General features: G+C 35.7%; 1 protein-coding gene across 1 annotated transcript; it reads right to left on the bottom strand.

Moving 5' to 3' along the window:
• Positions 1-213: 213 nt before the first annotated feature.
• On the bottom strand, positions 214-18,210 carry LOC132186893 (beta-amyrin synthase-like). Its single transcript, XM_088517196.1, has 19 exons — positions 18,010-18,210; positions 15,021-15,206; positions 9,993-10,082; positions 9,720-9,917; positions 9,564-9,639; positions 9,027-9,193; positions 8,776-8,901; positions 3,675-3,737; positions 3,199-3,312; positions 2,829-2,948; positions 2,442-2,564; positions 2,253-2,351; positions 2,059-2,115; positions 1,871-1,917; positions 1,650-1,793; positions 1,104-1,281; positions 858-938; positions 660-743; positions 214-524 (listed from the first exon to the last, which is right to left on the bottom strand). Exons 1-19 carry the CDS (start codon positions 18,208-18,210, stop codon positions 402-404), a joined length of 2,277 nt encoding a protein of 758 aa, XP_088373322.1. The 3' UTR covers positions 214-401.
• Between the last annotated feature and the right edge of the window lie 1,129 nt (positions 18,211-19,339).

Here is a 19,339-nt window from a genome sequence, read left to right as displayed (position 1 = left end):
GTCAAAAATGCCACATCAGAAAAAAATTTCTAACGTGTCAGACACCATGACACGTCAGAAAACTCAAGTAAGGAAAAAATTGTTTTTTTAGTAGTAAAACCAAAATCAACAATGAAGCCAAAAAAAAAAAAAAAAAAAAAAAAATCAACAATCAATGAAAGCTCAATTAAGAAAATATTGAACTAGAAAATGTATTTTCATAGACCTTTATCATTTACTTGTTTATTCTTTTTCATGCTATGTCTCAATCACTTAGGACTATATGCATGGACTTCGAATAATTCGTTGCATGTCCTTGTACCTTGGACTATGTATATAGACTTTGATACAACATAGTTCATCAACTTGCTTCATAAGTTGCTTTGTTAATTCCATACACCTTATAATCTATGATGTATAGTTTAAATAGGTTTGCTAGAAAATGAAAGACGATTGCGATATTCTGCAAGTGCCCACAATGGGAAGGTACTCCTGAAAAGTGCGTAGTGCAGCATGTTATTCTTCATAAATGCTCCGATAACCTCCTACAATAAAAGTAGTAGTAAATTGTTATATGCTACGTACACATTGGATATGACAAAACCATTTTCTAATATAAATAAAAGCTAATTGGGTTGTTTCACTGATTTTCTAATAATTAAGACAAGGAGGAGTGGTACCTGTTGGGGGAAATCACCACTCTTCATTTGAGAATTGATCAATAGTTTTGCTGCACGATGAAGAGGAGTAGGGTCTCTTTGTGCCTATTATATATGACATAAAATTTAATTCTTCAATTTTTTGAAAAGACTACATGAAAAATTAAAATGATTTATGAATGGAGTGTTAACTCTAGAATGCTTAAATCATGAAGTCACCTGCTGAGCATGAATTAGGCCCATCAAAGCCATTGCAGTCTGCACCAAATTTGATTTATTTCCCTTAAGAGGCGTATATTCCTGTAAACCATAGACAATAATTGGAGATAGTCAGAGATAGGCCCAAACATTACAGTATTGAATATTTTCAGCAATTAACTCAAGATCAGATGTTTGTTACTCCATTAACTAAACTTAGGGATCAATGAGGGCATAAGAAAGATTATTTTGAAGCAAATAAACTACCTTGTTTGGGCATGAAAGATAGCTCTCTCCCCAACCGCCATCATCATTTTGTGTTTTGAGTAGAAATTCTACACCTTTTCGCGTTGCCAGACAATTGTCATAAGTCTTACCAGCAGCTTCTAGCCCTACAAGTGCAAACCAGGTTGCATATATGAAGCAAATTCCCCAAATCCCATACCTGCATGTTAGAATATAAATTAAATGTTTAAATTCATCAATTCCCATGAACTTAAGCTTTTGGAATGAGAGAAAATTTAACTTGGTATCAAAATAAAGGTATTGAGTTCGAACCTTAGCGTCGATAATTTACCTCTAATTTTAATTAAATATTTAAATGTGATGGGCTTCACTTATTAAATGAGAGTTTGAGTCCGCATGTGAGGTGGAGATTTATATGATTAAATTTATTATTTTCTTATCATCTTTAAGTTTTTAGGATAAGTAGTAATTTAATACCGTAGAAGTGCTTATATATATACTCATGCTTCCTTGTGAATAATAGAAAAATGACTCAAACGAATTTAGTAACTCAACAAAGAAACATACCATGAGCCATTAGGCTTTTGTTCGTCTTCTAGGTACTGTACAGCTTTTCTGATGAAAATTTCGATCTCTTTCTTCCTATGCCCTGGATATAATTTCTTGAACAAAACCAATGCTTGTATTGCTGATGAAGTGCACTCAACATACCTGAATCACTTGGTTTTTAGTCCTTAAGTAATTTAAAAGCTAAACAACTTTTAGAAATAAAAGGTGCCAAGTCTTACTCATGCTCAACGACATTGTCCTCAAGAAATTCTACAGGATTAATAAGCTGAAAAACATCACAGAAAGAGAATAGCTTAATTTGGTCAATGATTGCTAAAGATGCTGGCAAAAGAGTAATACTTCAAGTTTTTCACTAACATTATATGTGATAGAAGTATCTCTTAAAAGAATATGTTAAAGCATTTACCTCCAACCACGACGCACCAGTTGCTGGCTCCCAGCCTGGTACACCACCATTTTCACTCTGCAATAGTTTCATAAGATGGAGCTTTTTATCATAGTAATATCTTTGAGAGAAAAATGGAACTCAAGTTTATCTAATTTGAGCAAACATATATAGAGTAGTTGAAATACACAATTGCAGTGCAGTCTAATTCTAACCTGTAGAGAGAGTATGAAATTGACGGAGTCATATAACTCTTCAGGCTCCATTTTCTCACCAACAATTTCGGGTGGCAGCATAGATAGCAACAAGCAACACTATCATATAAGATAGCTCAATGAGCAATCCCTTTTAATGTGGATGAGGTTCAAGTCTCAAATGAATTGTAGTTGAACATAATTAGTTACCTTTAAAGCTTCTGCAGTGCAATCAGAAACAGTCCATCCATGATCTTCATCAGAGAACGTCCATCCCCCTTTAGTAATGTGACGAAACATCCTTCTAAAGTTTCCAGGAGGATTATCCTTGACCTTTTCAAATTTATGTTTGTTGACAAGTCAAAATGTTAAAGAAAAAGATCTCATCAAACACATGTAAAAACAAACATGATGCCCGAAGAGACGGTATGTATATGTATGAAAATTGTTTGGGGTACTACAACTTTTAGTATAAAGTCATTTACAAATTGTTTTCGCGCAATCCATAATTGGTGAAATATATATATATATATATATATATATATATATATATATATATATATATTTATATATATATATAATGTATTTGAGAAAAACCTGGGATTTCTTTAGAAAGTTGTGTGCTTTCATAAGGGTAGGTCCAATTTCATGACTGAGATTAGTAGCGAGCAAAGCTTGGATGGTAAAGCTAGCATCCCAAACCTGGCTACCGCAAGCCTGCATGTGAATAGGAGACATGAAAATTGGCTAGACAACTAGTAATTTAAAAGAAAAAAAAAAAAAAATAGAAATGTCATAGTGCAAGGCTAAATATAAATTGAAAGGCATAATTTGGAAGCATCTCCAATGTTATTGAAAATTAAGCGAAAGATATTTTTTTTAAAAAAAAAAAAAGTTAAGAAACTTGGATAAATAAAAACTGCAAGTTCTCAAGATTATATGATAGTTGTGACTAATATCTACTAACCTGCAACTTCAATCCATCTTCTCCAACCCATAAGATATCATGTATCCTAGCAAGATGCTTCTTAAAGTAATCCCCATTTGGATCTTCAATCCAAGTAGATAGCATAAAGAATGGCTGTCCAATTGAAGTGGCATAAAAGTCTCAAGTTAAGGAGTGGGCATATATAACTTGATCATGATATATATATATATATATATATATATATATATATATATATATAAATTTTAAAAATAAAAATTACCCTTATTAAATAATTTAATTTTTAAAAAAGAAAAAACATGGAACCCACTGGCTTAGGCGTGGGTGAACATAGCAGTCAATTGTAATTTTTTTAACTGGGGTCAATTTTGGGTATTTTTGCGTCATCTGTTAGGATTTAAAGAATGAAGATCTGATTACAAAAGTGATAAAATATCATGAGTGTAGGTGAAGTTTCCCCTTACTCTATATATCCCTTTATGTAAAACTAGTGTTACCTTGTCCACCCCTCCAATGACAATGTACCGACTACTCTCATCTTCATAATGAATGTGTTTCATGTTAACCATACTCATTCACTCACTTCTGCCGTTGAAGATAAGAAAGGTATTGAAGGTTAAATGTTGTGTGACTTTTGAGTTACATAACAGTAGCTGGATTAAATGAGTTTGTAACATAAGACATTTGAAATTCATAACAGTAGCTGGATTAAAGAGTGGGTAACTGAAGGAAGTTGTTTATGATGTTTAAAGTTTAAATTGTAACAGTTAGTACAACCACTTTATTGTATAGGCTTTTCAATTCAAATGTAACTGATGTTATGTGTAGTTGTGTATAAATACTCAAGGAATACAAGTGATCTGGTATCATAAAAAAATACCAGAGTTTCAAATTTGTTTTCTAACTTGGTATCAGAGCCTTTTAGGCTAACGCTTTTTTTGATCCCTCTGAAATGGCCTCATCCTCATTCACATTTGTTCCACCAAATGTCACTCCACTAGCCTCCAAACTAGATGGACCCAATTACACAAATTGGACTACCCAATTTTTACCGGCTCTTCGTACCCATGATCTCTTGGGTATTGTTGATGGCTCAAAGCCTTGTCCTCCGCAATTCATTCTTGATGCGGAAGGAAAGCCCACTTCTTCCATAAGTCCAGAATATTCTGTCTGGCAGAAGAAAGATCAATTTGTTTTGGCTTGGATAAATGCCACGCTAACTGACAAGGTTCTTTCCACTGTTTACGGATTGGATACCTCACATCAGGTTTGGAATCATTTAGCAACACGTTTTGCTCCTAAATCTAAGTCCCATATCTCTCATTTGAAGAGACAATTGCAAACCATGCAGCAAGGGACCAAAGGGTGTTCCGATTATCTTTTGGCTGCCAAAAGTTTGGCAGATCAGTTGGCTGCTGCTAGCAAGCCTGTCGATGATGAGGACTTGATTTCCTATATTGTGGGAGGTCTCAACTCTTCATACCAGAATTTTATCACTACCTTCAACTTTGTTACTCGTGAGCAATCAATTTCGTTTGCTGATTTTCAAGAAGAGCTGCTGAATTTTGATCATATGCTTGACATCCATCAGCAAAGTGTCCCTCCTGCAGCCAATCAGATCGCCTTCTTTGCTCAGAAGCCACGGACTCCTCATTATAGCAAGAAGACAAAGTTCTCACCACAATATCGTGGTCCACCAAGACAACATATGCCCAGACAACAATTCTCCAAATCAGCCTCTGCTGTAACTTCATCAAAACATATGCTTGGTAAACCTTCCTCAAGTCATTCCTCACTTTTTTCTGCTAATAGACCTCCATGTCAGATTTGTGGAAAAACAAGTCACCAAGCTTTGGATTGCTACCATCGTATGGACTTCACTTTTCAAGGACGACATCCACCTTCTCAACTAGCTGCAATGGCTGCCCATACTCATGTTGCTATTGACGAAGAACAACCTTGGTACTTGGACAGTGGTGCTAACAATCATGTGACTGGTGATATTGAGAATCTGAGTTTACAGCAGCCTTATACGGGAAATGAAAATGTTACTGTTGGCAATGGAAATGGGTTGCAGATATCTAATACGAGTTCCTCTCTTCTCATTACTCCCCATACAAAATTGTCTCTTAAAAATATTTTACATTGCCCAAATGCTTCCACCAATCTTCTTTCAATTCAGAAATTTTGCAAAGATAACAATTGCTACTTTAAACTTACCTCTTCCTATTTTGTTATAAAGGACATGCTGACCAAGGAGGTGCTTCTGCAAGGGCCGAGTAGAGCTGGGCTATACCCCATCTTTCTACAAAAATTTCGGAAAAATAAGGCTTCTAGTCAAGCTGCCACTGCTGTCTCTTTTACTGCTTTATTAGGAGTTTCTGTGCCTCTTCATATCTGGCATCTACGACTGGGACATCCCACATCTGCTGCCATTCAACATCTGCTACGACACTCTTTGCTTCAAGTTTCAGGTTCCACAAAAAGTCATTCTTTGTGTGAACCCTGCCAAGTTTCCAAGAGCAAGAAATTGCCCTTCTCAGCTTCTACTCATCGATCCACTTCTCCACTAGAATTAATTCACTCAGATGTGTGGACTTCTCCCATAGTTTCTGTAGGAGGTTGCAAATACTATGTTTTGTTTGTTGATGATCATTCCCGGTTTGCTTGGATGTATCCTCTAAGACAAAAGTCTGATGTATTGCTTTGTTTTATGAAATTTAAGAGTCTTGTTGAAAATTTGTTCTCTTGCAAAATTAAACAAATTCAAACAGACAACGGTGGTGAATATATTTCACATGCCTTCACTAAATTTCTTGAAACACATGGTATACTACATCGTCTTACATGTCCGTATACATCAGAACAAAACGGTATTGCTGAACGTAAACATAGGCATATCACTGAGACCGGCTTGTCTTTGTTAGCTCAATCTCATCTTTCAAATAAGTATTGGGTTGATGCTTTCTTAACAGCCATTTACTTGATCAACCGTATGCCTACACCCGTTCTTCATAATAACTCCCCTTATTTCACATTGTTCCAACGTCATCCAGATTATACCTCTCTTAGGTCCTTTGGTTGTGCTTGCTTCCCATTACTTAGACCATATAATTCTCACAAATTGTCTTTTCGCAGCAAAAAATGCATCTTCTTGGGTTATAGCACAAATCAAAAAGGATATAGGTGTTTGGATCCAACTTCTCATCGTGTTTACATTTCTAGGCACGTTGTTTTTGATGAAACTAAATTTCCAGCACAAGATGGGGTCTCAGCTTCCACTCCCCAAACAGCAGCTCTCCCAATCAGCAGCCCATGCCTACCAGGTATTTCTGTTCCTTTAGTTTCTTCTTTTGATTTAAATACTCCTGCTACTGATTGGGTTCCTCAAATTTCTTCATTGTCTCTATCTCCTGCGGAGGATACTTCACCTCTTTCTTTTGATAATGTGTCACCCTCATCCCCACATATCTCATCTACTACCCCTGATGAAGTATTACCTGATAGTTCACTTTCTCAGTCTCCATATGATCATGCTAATTCTTCCACTTCCAGCCCACCCATTCCTCTGCCTGCTTCTGCTACCCGCATGATCACACGGTCCCAAACAAATTCTTTGAAGCCTAAACAGTTCCCTGACTACAAGCTTTTCTTTTCTACAAAACATCCACTCACTGCCTTGTCTTCCGTTGTTCTCCCTTCAGAACCTCACACTTACAAACAAGCAGTAGGGAATCCGAATTGGGAATTTGCAATGCAAGCTGAGTTTGAGGCTCTTATTGCCAACAAGACCTGGACTTTGTGCCCAAGACCTGCACATAATCGCATCATTCGTAACAAATGGGTTTACAAACTTAAGCAGAAATCTGATGGCTCGATTGACAGGTACAAAGCACGACTTGTTGCAAAGGGCTTTGATCAAGTTGATGGCCTTGATTTTACAGAAACTTTTAGTCCTGTCATTAAGCCTGCAACCGTGCGTCTCATACTTGCTGTAGCTGTGCACTATAATTGGCCCATTCACCAATTAGATGTTTCCAATGCATTTCTACATGGGCACTTGGAAGAAGAAGTCTTTATGGAACAACCTCAAGGGTTTGAGGATCCTACTCATCCAGAATTTGTTTGTAAACTTCATAAGTCTCTTTATGGTCTCAAACAAGCTCCTCGAGCTTGGTTCCTTCGCTTGTCTCAAGCATTGTTGGAGCTTGGATTTGTAGGTTCGAGTGTGGACACCTCTTTGTTCTTTTTTCATCGTGACTCAGTAAGTGTTTTTCTGTTAGTATACGTTGATGATATCATCGTAACTAGTAATACTCCTACTGCTATTGGTGCTATTATTTCTCAACTCAAATGTGATTTTGCATTAAAAGACCTTGGTCATCTTTCATTTTTCTTGGGGATTCAGGCTAATCGTGACTCCCATGGTCTCCATCTTCATCAAGGAAAATATGTCACTGATTTGCTTATTCGTGTTAACATGGCTGGAGCCAAACCTGCATCTACCCCTTGTGTTTCAGGCAGTAAACTTTCCAAGTTTCAGGGTGATCCTCTTTCTGATCCCAAAGAATACCGTCACATTGTTGGTGCTCTTCAATATTGTACATTGACTCGCCCAGATATTGCATATAGTGTTAATCAATTATGCCAGTTTCTTCATTCACCAACTTCAGTGCATTTGACAGCTGCCAAACGTGTACTTCGGTATCTTAAGGGCACCTTGCATTATGGTTTGTATTATACACAGGGTTCTTTGAAATTGAATGGCTTTTGTGATTCTGATTGGGCTGGAAGCCCTGATGACAGAAAATCCACGACAGGTTATGCAATATACTTAGGTCCGTGCTTGATTTCTTGGGCTGCTAAGAAGCAACCTACTGTTGCTCGGTCAAGCACAGAAGCTGAGTATCGTTCTATGGCTCTTACCGTGGCTGAGTTATATTGGATTCGTATGCTACTCAAAGAAATTCGACTATTCCTATTCTCGGCTCCTTGCTTATGGGTCGACAATATTGGGGCTCTATCTCTCTCCTCTAATCCTGTTTTTCATGCTCGCACTAAACACATCGAAGTGGATTATCACTTTATTCGAGAGAAAGTGTTTAACAAGGATTTGGTTGCTCGGTATATATCAACTGCAGATCAGCCCTCAGATATTTTTACTAAAGGTCTCACATCAGCTCGTTTCCTCCTATTAAGAGACAAGCTCATGGTTCGTTCCCTCCCCATTAGCTTGAGGGGGGATGTTAACCATACTCATTCACTCACTTCTGCCGTTGAAGATAAGAAAGGTATTGAAGGTTAAATGTTGTGTGACTTTTGAGTTACATAACAGTAGCTGGATTAAATGAGTTTGTAACATAAGACATTTGAAATTCATAACAGTAGCTGGATTAAAGAGTGGGTAACTGAAGGAAGTTGTTTATGATGTTTAAAGTTTAAATTGTAACAGTTAGTACAACCACTTTATTGTATAGGCTTTTCAATTCTGATTGTAACTGATGTTATGTGTAGTTGTGTATAAATACTCAAGGAATACAAGTGATCTGGTATCATAAAAAAATACCAGAGTTTCAAATTTGTTTTCTAACTTTTCATCACTAGTTGAAGAGCCTTATTTCTCAACTTGTTAAAAGGCCAACGAGTTAGAACAGGCTCCGTTAGCATGTAAACACCATCCCAAAGAAAATCTTGTATCCAATGATGAGGATGATAGAGATCCTCCTACAACAATTTTACAAAATCATTTTCTTCTATATATGGAATCAAATGTTGTTAAATGGTATGTATATATGCAAAACTTTGACCATATTTGTGCTTAAGGAAAATCGAGATGTATTGATCATCACCTTCGAACATAAGTGGCGTGCTCTCCTCCAGTTAATACTATGGTAAGGTTCAACATAGAGCTCTTTTCTCAATTCTAAAATGAGAGGTGTTATCCGGCCAACAAACCTCTTCCCATACAAATACGAGATGGGAAAATAAGTTACCCGAAGATAGCACCAAAGTTTTGCTGCATGTACGTATGAGATATATATAATATTAATTAATATTTCCGAAAAGCTATTTTAGTATCATAATTGAGAAATATTTCTTTGCATTTTGGTATCCATCTCGTGTATATCTCCCCCTAAGTTTGCATACTTCATCCACCCTTAATTAGAAATGACAAAAAACACCAATAATAGTTGAAATATGCCAACCCAGAGGAGATAAGTTTGCATACTTCATCCACCCTTAATTAGAAATGACAAAAAACACCAATAATAGTTGAAATATGCCAACCCAGAGGAGATATACATGAGATAAACACGAAAATGCAAAGAAGCATTTCTCATGATAATTACAATCAATATTTATGTGTAAAAGGAAATTGTGCAAACCAGGATCAATCGGAGGAAATAGCCAAAACTCTGGGGGCATCGGCTTGCACCCAGACCATTCATACACACCAAGCAACTACAAGAAAATGGTAGGTACTAAATAATTGCTTGATCAGGAAAACAATAAAATATGTGTTTTAATTTATTATATTGTACCGAAAGCCAAATCTTTCCCCAAGATAGTATATGTGTTGCACCACCATGATCCAGAATCCACTTCCGAGCCCTCGCACAAGCATTTTCTTGACCACCTTCTACTCCTTCTCCAAGTATACGCATAGTAACGTAGCACAAAGTTGTGCTAAACATGCTACTATTACCTTCTAAATGCAGTCCCCACCCACCATCTTCATGCTGTGCAAACATAACTTAGAAAATCAATTAGTGCAACTTTATAATATCTTAAAATTTTGTGAGAAATTAATGTACCTGTTGATTGTATATATATCGAAGGATTTCTTTGCGATGTTCTACAGAGAACACAATATCAAGATGCCCTGTAATGTATAGACAGATGACCTGCACTTTTTGTTTTTTCAATTTTTTTTAAAAAAATTAATTCTAGTTAGAAATTGCATCAACTAGATAAAGAGCTGTGCTTATTTAACCCAAAACAATCCTCAATGAATTACATACTCTAATTTGGCCACCTATTAGATGTTAAAGGCTAAACGTCTGACAAAGCATTAATTCTCATATTAACCCAAAACAAATATATGAGCAAACATTAACAATCATCACTAAGTCTATTATGCTATGAGTAATGCTAAAGACCATCTTTTTATCCTTCTAAAGCTGATGTGGCTTTTAAAATCACTATTAGATCAAAATTCAAGTATGATTCATCTAAAATTTAATGGTGATTTTAAAAGTCACATCAGCTTTAGGAGAATAAAAATAGGATAAAAAGATGGTCCCTAGCACTCATTATGCTATATATGTACATCTTAGTTATATAAAATTATGTTGATTAAGACTAAAAGGAAAAGATCTTCGGATTTAATTCATACTGATTTCAGTAGATCTTTTCTTCCTAACTTATATCAATTGCAATTAACATTTCATCACCTTGGCTAATGAATTCTCATGCTATGTATATATATTTATCTCATTAATGATAAGCTTGAAAAATAATGTGGGAACAATATTAAGCCCTCGCATTTGACCATAATGGTGAATATGAGAATAACTTCTATAAGGATTTTGCACAAACACAACATTTTCTGTCGTCCAATGAGAGAAAGAAACATCAGCATGGAACAAGAAAAAGGAGCAAGACGAAAACACCAGATTTTTGTCCAACTCATTGTCAAAGCAACCATTTTTTTCTCAAATTGTCAAAATCCCAATTTGAGGTTTCAATTTGACGTGAAACACATGGATTTCAACTTTGGCTATATAAGAACTACTAAGCATGATTTCTAAGGTGCTAAAGCCATTCATTACACAGTATTTATGCCTTTAATTTTTTTGTGCCGAAAGATTTCTTTGTTTTCTGAGCTGTGATTCTATATTCTCTTTTGGAGTTTTTGTAAACCAGACCATTACACAAATCACAAACCTTTAGCCACCAAAGTTTCGGTAGAAGAGTTCAAGTAGAAGAATTGTCCAAAGGTTATGGAAGAGCTATAGCGGTAGAGAGAAAGTGGCTCGCTTATCTAGTATAAGGGTATGCCAACTACAAATGTTTTATAAGTATGAACAACTTGTAATCTCTTATTCTTTTATAATAGATTTGTTTACATGGTTTGGCTGCTCCAAAATGTTTTACCTTTGAAAAGTTCTTCAAAGAGTTTGATCACTTGATTAATAAAATCATTTATTGATTGTGTGTTTGATTTTGGTTTTAATTTTTCTATATTATTTTATTAATTGTTTTGCTCCGTAATTTATTAATTGGAGATATTTTCTACATGACACGTGTTAGAAGAGTTATTAGAGTTTGGAGGTATTTTGGTGATTGTGCTATTTCTCTAACCCTATATAATAAGATGTGTGGCAGACTAAGTAACAAGTAGGGAGTAACGTGCTTCCACCTTTTGTATCTAAATCGTTCATGCAAACTACAACATGGTATTAAAGCCTTAGGGTTTAAATTTTGTTCCCTTTATTTTTAATAGTTTTCCACTCTTTTTCTTTTGGTTGAACCTCACACCTATTGTTGGTGAGTCTCCTTCTGGTGGCAGCACTGTCCTGCCTTGATGAAGCTTTAGAGTTGTTCTTGGAGAACGAGAGGAAAAAAAAAAAAAAATTGTTTCTTTTGGTGCTCTGTGATGGTTTCGGTGATTTAGAGGTGTTCCTCTCAGTAGTTCTCATGTTAGTCAAAGGTTTCTGTGATGCTTACCGGCTCTGGCCATTAATAGTGGTTTTCGTGGTTGCCGGCAGTGGTTATGGTGCTTTTCGGCATATTTGTGGCATTTAATGGCATTTTTGAGTTCTTTGGTGACTTCTATGGTGTTATGAGAGATGTTTTTGGCAAAGTTTGGCAATATTCAGCCATTTCTGTGAGTGTTGGTTATCACCGGCAGGTTTTTGGCAAATTTGTTGGAAAAGACGATCTCTGTTTGGCTACTCATGCTTGATATTCCTATCCTTGGATAAGGATAGCTGGAGTTATATTTGGATCTTCCTTATCCTAGTTAATGATAATTGGTTTTGCTGTTTTAGACCAGTTTAATGTGTTTTTATACCAATTCAATGGCTTCTAGGTCCAGTTCAATGTGGTTTTAGACTGGTTCATTCGTTTTCTTACTAGTTTAGTGTGTTTTCAAACTGGTTCAACGTGGTTTCAGACTTGTTCAATTTTTTTTGGAACTGGTGCATTAGTTTTCTTCCCAGTTCAGAGGGTTTGGATACTGGTTCACTCTCTTTTACAGCCGGTTCAATTCTTCTTTGACCAGTTCAATGCCTTTCTCGACCAGTTTAGTGGGTTTTATGACCGGTCCAATGAGGTTAATGTTCGGTTCAATGGTGTTTTAGCCTAGTTCATATTAGTTTGGGCTACATGAAGCTTCCATCAGGTTTGTTGCTTAAGGGGAGAAGTTCCCGTTCAAGTTTTCGTTGTTGTTGGTTGATCACAGGAAACGTGATCATCGTTTGTTATCGAGATACAACCGGCCATGGTGTTTTGCGGTTAGATCCAACTGGCTTTGTTGTTTTGCAGTGGTTTCCGACTGGTTAGTTGTTTTCCGGTGAGATTTTACTAGCCTTAGTGTTTTGCGGTGAGATTCATCCGGCCTTGGTGTTTTGCGGTGAGATCTGATCTACTCTTAGTGTTTTGCAGCGAGATTCGACCGACCTTGGTGTTTTGTGGTGGGTTTCGACCAATCCTTGTTGTTTTCCGGCGAGATCCTATTGGCCTTGGTGTTTTTCGGAGAGATCCAACCCCTCACTACAATTTTTGGCGAGTTTTCAACCGATGTTGAAGTTTTTAGCAAATTTTCTTGTTATTTTATTCAGTCTTTGTATTATGCGCTCTAAGCTGTTCCAGCTTGAGGGAGAGTCTTAGAGTGTATTTTTCTAGGTGTTTTTTGTTTGCTTGTTTCTTCCAAGCTAGATTTATGTGATATATATGCTACAGCTTAAGGGGGAGTATTAAAAGAGTTATTAGGGTTTAGCTAAGTGTCATGACAGGCTAGCAACGGCACCTTAATGACTGCTCACTGTTTTCTCATCAGATGGTGAGTCATGACGGGTAGGTGACGGCACTTTGAGATGTACTCACTGTTTTCTTGTCAGATGCCTCGTCAAGACGGGTATGTGATGTGACTGAAGAATGAGCTCCCTAGTTTCTTGTCAGATGCCTTGTCAGGACGGGACATGTGACGTGACTGAAGATTAAACTAAATGTTATCTCGTCAGGACAAACTTGTGACGGGGCTGAGATAATTTTACTCATCATGTCATGACAAGATTTCTTTCCTGTTAAGACTTGAATATTTCCACATCTTAGATCTGCATATTTTGTTCATCATGTCTTAATGCGAAATGAGTCATGTTAAGACGTGATGAGTAAAATTTCTTTCCTATAAAGTCTTTTTCATGTTATTGTTCATGCTAGAAATTTTGGGTATTTTTTCTTGATAGTCTCAAAGATTTTCCTCCGAGTAGTTAGTTCTTGTGAGTTGGCTTCCAAGAGAGGAAGTGGTGAAAGCTTCGGGATGTCCTTTCTCTTGATGTGTTGATTGTCGTTCCATATTGATCTACAACTATGCTTGTTCTACAACTGTGAAGAAGTCTACCAAATGATTGGTAAGTACAAGCACTCCATGAAGATAATTGGCTAGGAAACAAGCAAGTGAGTGTGTTGTTCTTATAGAGTCTAGAGAGTCACAAGAGGTTGTAAGTATTTTCTACTGTCTGTAATCGGAATTTTCCTATATTGATTTCTAGGGTTTGGCGGCCCCGGAGTGGTTTTTCCGTTTGATTGGTTCAAAGGGTTTTCTACTTTGTCACCAACTTTTGGTGTTGTGATTTTGATGTATTAATTTTCGTTGTGCATGATTATTCTGTGTTTGCATTATCTTTTGTTTTAGTTGGTGGTTGGAGTTATAACATGATTCTCGTATTTTATCAAATTCTTTTAGATAAAATAAGTGGTTTCAAAGAAAATACAATTTATATTTTATGTTTACATTGTTCTATAAAAGTTGCTATTTTATGTTACATATCTATGTCTTAACGCAATTCGGTAAATTGGGGTTGACCGTAGCCACCCCAATGCCCATTTGGGTGATCCACCCCCATGGCCTGTGGGGGGTGGCCGATCACCCCCAAGGGGCCAAATGGGGGTGGCCGAAACCACCCCCAAACCCTCGACCACCCTCAAGTGGCAAAAGAGACACCCCCAAATGGCCGGATTGGGGTTGGCTACGGCCAACCCCAATTATTTTATTTTATTTTTTTTTTGGTTTATTGAATTGAGGGCATTCTTGAAAATTTTTAAAAATACATGGGGGCAATTTTGGAAATTTTATACAAAAAAATTCACGTATATTGCTCATAAGCAATTTTCTGTCAAATTGGTCGGAAATTGTTAACGGAGTGGCTACATTGCAAATTTTTGATACTTTATTGAGGTATATTGCAAATTTTTAAGCATTGGAAATTAAATTACAAATCGGGTAAAACATTAAGCAGGTCAAGTATAATTTTCCCTTTTTATATTATCATGCATGCAGAGTTATACATTATCATGTAAATGAGTGGATTAAGCGTTGAATATTAGAAGATATGATGTTCATATGCATTATTAGAATATTGGAAGCTATAAACATCTATTTTAACATACAAATACACATGTTAGCAGCATTGTGATCAAGTTGAATAAAAGCATGAAAAATCCTGTTAAAAAAATGTTTCCATCGTCCATTAATCCTTACTCTCTCTTCCTGTGTACGTGTGTTTCAATGAAGAGATGTTAATGATGAATAATGGAGATGAAAAGAAGATACGTACCATGGGAGGAAGGGCATATATTCCACAAGTATTTTCAGCAGGCCAATGGCCGTCGCTGGCCTGCAAGGCTGTAAAGATGTTGACGGCCCTCCTCATCGCGATTGTGGCCGTCTCATACGACATTTCCTCACCGTCCTTCACCTTCACTTGGGGAATCGTTTGTTTGAAATTTTTCTCTCTTAAAAACTGCAATATTATAAATCATAACAAAAATTAATGACATCTTGTTTAAGAAACATGCAAGGTCGTCAAGAATCAGCCAAAAGAATGTTGTCTTTTATTAATGTATATCTAGAGTACGTTCTTTAACGTATTTAATTTTAAAGAATGTTTAAAATATAAAAGAAAAGAGTGTTTGATTAATATATCTAAGTGGACCTTAGCCCATTAACTTAGACTTTTGGGCTAGAATTGTGTTCAACTATGTATATTAATGTACTCTTGGTAAAAACTCCATAACCACTTTATCTCCTAACAAATCACCACAACTAATTAATTCTTTTCAAACTAATTCATTATGTATCACGTTAACTAACTTAATTAATATATCTTTCCATGAATTAAGAATATTTTAAAAGTTGATAAATGAAAACGATTAGAATAAACAAAAACAAGTTATATATATATAATCCACTTGCAGGCCAAGCGTGAGAGCATTCCTAGCAACTTCCTTACCATTTTCTCTAAATTTAAGAATCAAAACTACTTTTTACTTCTATATCTATATACACTCCACAATAACTTTCCTTTATCATTCACTATACTAATTAAATATCATTTGTTTACTTTCTTTATTTTTAATTCTTTATTTCTCTACTTTTTTAATGATTCAATCAAGAGAGACAATGAATTTTTTTCTTTTTCTTTTTTTTCTTTTTTGTCTTTATCTTTCAATAAGCACAAGGATCGCTACAGTGCAACCCAATACATTGGGTTGCACTGTAGCGATCCTTGTGCTTATTGAAAGAGAAAGACAAAAAACATTGGGTTGCACTGTAGCGATCCTAATGTTGAGAGGTGATATAAGAAGTCTATTGTGGGTGGCTTTTGTGGCTTTTTTTTACATTTTTCTTAAACTTAGGGAAGGGAACCACATATAGGGGAGCTGCTGTGAATGCTCTAAGATGAGGCCTAGTTTTTGATAGTATCCCATACATGACCACAGTCGTACATGGCGTCGATCATGTTTCTCTAAATCTTAAATGTCTGATGTGAATGTGTTGTTGCAGCAAGAGAGAGAGAAAGAAACATTGGGGGTCCAGTTTTGAAACAATACACTTTTGGACAAGCACTAGCAGAAGATACCCTATAATCCAATCTCTTCCCTATGTTTAGGAAAATTTTTTAAAAAATCACAAAAACTCACCCACATCAGTTTCCCTAAATTTAACAAACACCCTTTGGCAGCTACAATGTTTCCCAATATGTAGGGAACCAAAAGTGGTTTCTTATTCATTATTTTAATATAAATATTTTTCTTTCCACTTTCATCTTTCATCATTTTGTCTTTCATTGGGGATTGTGTTGGAATTTTGTGAAAAATATGATGGTAGGTAGGGAACTTGTATTTTGTAAAGAAATTATATTTTAATGGTAAAGGAAAATCTAAGAGGAGCTTTTGTGAAATACATTTTGATAGGAAAGCAAAAAGTAGTTTTGTTCTTTAAACTTAGGGAAAATCAAAAGGAAGCTACAACTAGTGTTTTTAGAATCGTATGAGGCAAGAGCTCAAGGGTGTAAGTGAAACACTGAAGCCGGATTTGATGCCGACAAAAATGACCTCATCATCATAAAGGGAGGGTCAGATTTATCCCTCGGCCCAAAAAGAGAGTTGGGGGGTATTTAAAGAAGAAATACCTCTCGGGAATTAAACCAATGCATTGAATTGTATCAATAATGTTTGAGTGACTCCAAGATGTGCTCCAAGGTAGACATGAGCCTTGGATAGCCTCGGTTCATCCTGGGACTTTGGTTGAATTCCCATTATCGAAGTTCCTCGGATAAGAGAATTGGGAGGTAACTAGTGGAAATAATTCCACTCTATTAGCCCACATGATACATCATGGGCCTCAAGACCAATACAAGCCTACTAGAAGAATAATATGCCACAACTCTCAGAACTTATAGGGCAAGTCGAAGTAGAAGACTTAATTCTAACCTATAAATAGGCCCCTCTACTAGTTATAAACCCTAGACTCAATTATTGTATATTGGGCAGACTTTTCTCAAAATAACTAACTCAGGAATTAGAGTGAGACCCGCTAGCACTCCACCGGGGAGTTCTCTTAATTGGTTATTGTCTTGCATGAGTGAACACGAAGATTGAAGATCAAGGACACCTCGAAGAACAAGAAGAACGTACAAATCACACCAATCGAAAACTGTTAGACCAAAAAATGTCTTAACAACATGTGTCATAATCTGAATGGTACTGCTGACATGTCATTTAACGTTTTCCATTAAAAAATTAGACGGAAGTAGAGTGCATAAACCTATTTGTTATTTTTGTATATTACTGATCTAGAGAGCTAGCTTTTAGAACATTTTTATACTATCAAGAGCTTATTGCAAATAAGTCTAACACATAGACTGATTTTGCATTATTTCATAAAAATTAAAAATAAATAAATAAAGGTATTTGAGAATTGTGGCACAAGGGTCTACAATTGTCCTAAAAGAGGCCCATACTCTCTTTTAATAAGTGATATCCAACATAGTGAATTAACGGAGTCATAGTTCGAACTAATTATGACTTATTTTGATATCATGTTAAATAATTATTTATTCCAAAAGCTTAAACTTATAAGTAAATAAATTTAATCGGTGGATCAATACTTTAGCATTTAGAAAATCTTCATTATTATTTATGATCTTTAATTAAATGATTGAGAAATAGTATTTTGGTTTTCAAGCACATACGTGCATAATAATTTAGGTTCAAAACACAAAGAAGAGAGAGTGAGAGAGTGCGAGTGATCAGAAAGGAGACCTGCAATCGCCATAGAAGATCGCTGCAGTTCCTGTTGTTATGGCGGTTCTCGTAAAATATTTGACGAGCCTCTTCAACCTCGGCTCGCTCTTCAGGTGTACCGACATTAGAGTCAAACTCCCATACTTGCCTTCCCACGAAGTTGTTCGTGCTAAAGAGGAAAGGGCTGTTGCCACCTTCCGCAATCTTCAGCCTCCACATTCTTCTTCTGCATGCAAACTCCTACCACACACAAATAATACTGCGCGCGCACACACACATATATATAGACACACACGTTTAACACCATTAATTGTGTTATTGTCCAAGTCTCAACTACCCTTCATGTGAGACCAATTAATACGCAAGCACTATAATTTTGAGGACATATTAAAGAGTCATAATAATCCCTCCAAAATCTTAAAAAAAAAAAAAAAATCATACTAAATATATGGCATGTTGCGCTAAAGTTTAAACGTCATAAATACAATTAAAAATCTTTTATAGCTATATTTTATTCACGACTTGTTTAACGGTTGCATTGATTAGTCTGGGCATAGCAAATTCTGCCAATGCGTCTATTAATGGTTTGACAAAAAAAATCTCTTTAATTTCTGAATAATGGTTTTTTTTTTTTAAAGTTGTAAATTATTTTTTAAGTTTGAATTTCTCATTCTTAAATAGAGACTCTCAACGGAAATGTATCCTGGACCTGTCAAATATTTAAAAATGATTCATTAATTTATGAATATAACCATTAAATAATAATAAAGAATATGCTGAACAATTAGTACGTAAAATAATTTACAGCACAGAAGAAGAATCCCTTTCCTACGATGAGAGCAGGCCGCCGAGCACTATAATTGAGAGCCGCCAATCTTAATGTTGTGTTACGGAACTAACATAGGGATAAAGTAGACATTATATTATAGTAGATTTATATTTAAAATGAATTAGATTTTATTTAGATTAGTTTTGTTATCAGTATTTTTAGATTAGAGATAAACATGTATCTATTTGTATTTTAATTATCGATCTAGTTATTTATTCTAGAGACAAGATTGCATTAGTTATCTTTCTAGGTTTATCTTCAGTGTAGGAGTTTTACTCCAAGTCTAAGTCATTGTAATCTTCCTATTTAAATGATGATATTTTAATAAAAAGGGGACCAGAAAATTAATCCCAAACCTTGAGTTTGAAAAGGTTTGGGATTAAGTTATTTGTTTAATTTGTCCCATTTTTTGTATTTATTATATTTCCTTCTCTTGATTTACACAACATTTAAATGTTACGTGAATACGTAACAGAGATAGATTATATGTTCTGAAGGAACCTAGACCTTTTAGATTTT

This window comes from Corylus avellana, chromosome 6 (genome assembly GCF_965113065.1).
Source record: "Corylus avellana chromosome 6, dhCorAvel1.hap1.2, whole genome shotgun sequence".
NCBI classification, from domain to species: Eukaryota; Viridiplantae; Streptophyta; class Magnoliopsida; order Fagales; family Betulaceae; genus Corylus; species Corylus avellana.
This window is presented reverse-complemented; position numbering and strand designations above follow the sequence as displayed.

Coding starts and splice junctions, on each gene's coding strand:
- LOC132186893 (XM_088517196.1), bottom strand. CDS start 18,210: ATGTGGAGGCTGAAGATTGCGGAAGGTGGCAACAGCCCTTTCCTCTTT. Junction 1,282..1,649: donor CAAAAGCCTAATGGCTCATG/GTATGTTTCTTT, acceptor TCTAACATGCAG/GTATGGGATTTGGGGAATTT. Junction 525..659: donor GTGGTGATTTCCCCCAACAG/GTACCACTCCTC, acceptor CTTTTATTGTAG/GAGGTTATCGGAGCATTTAT.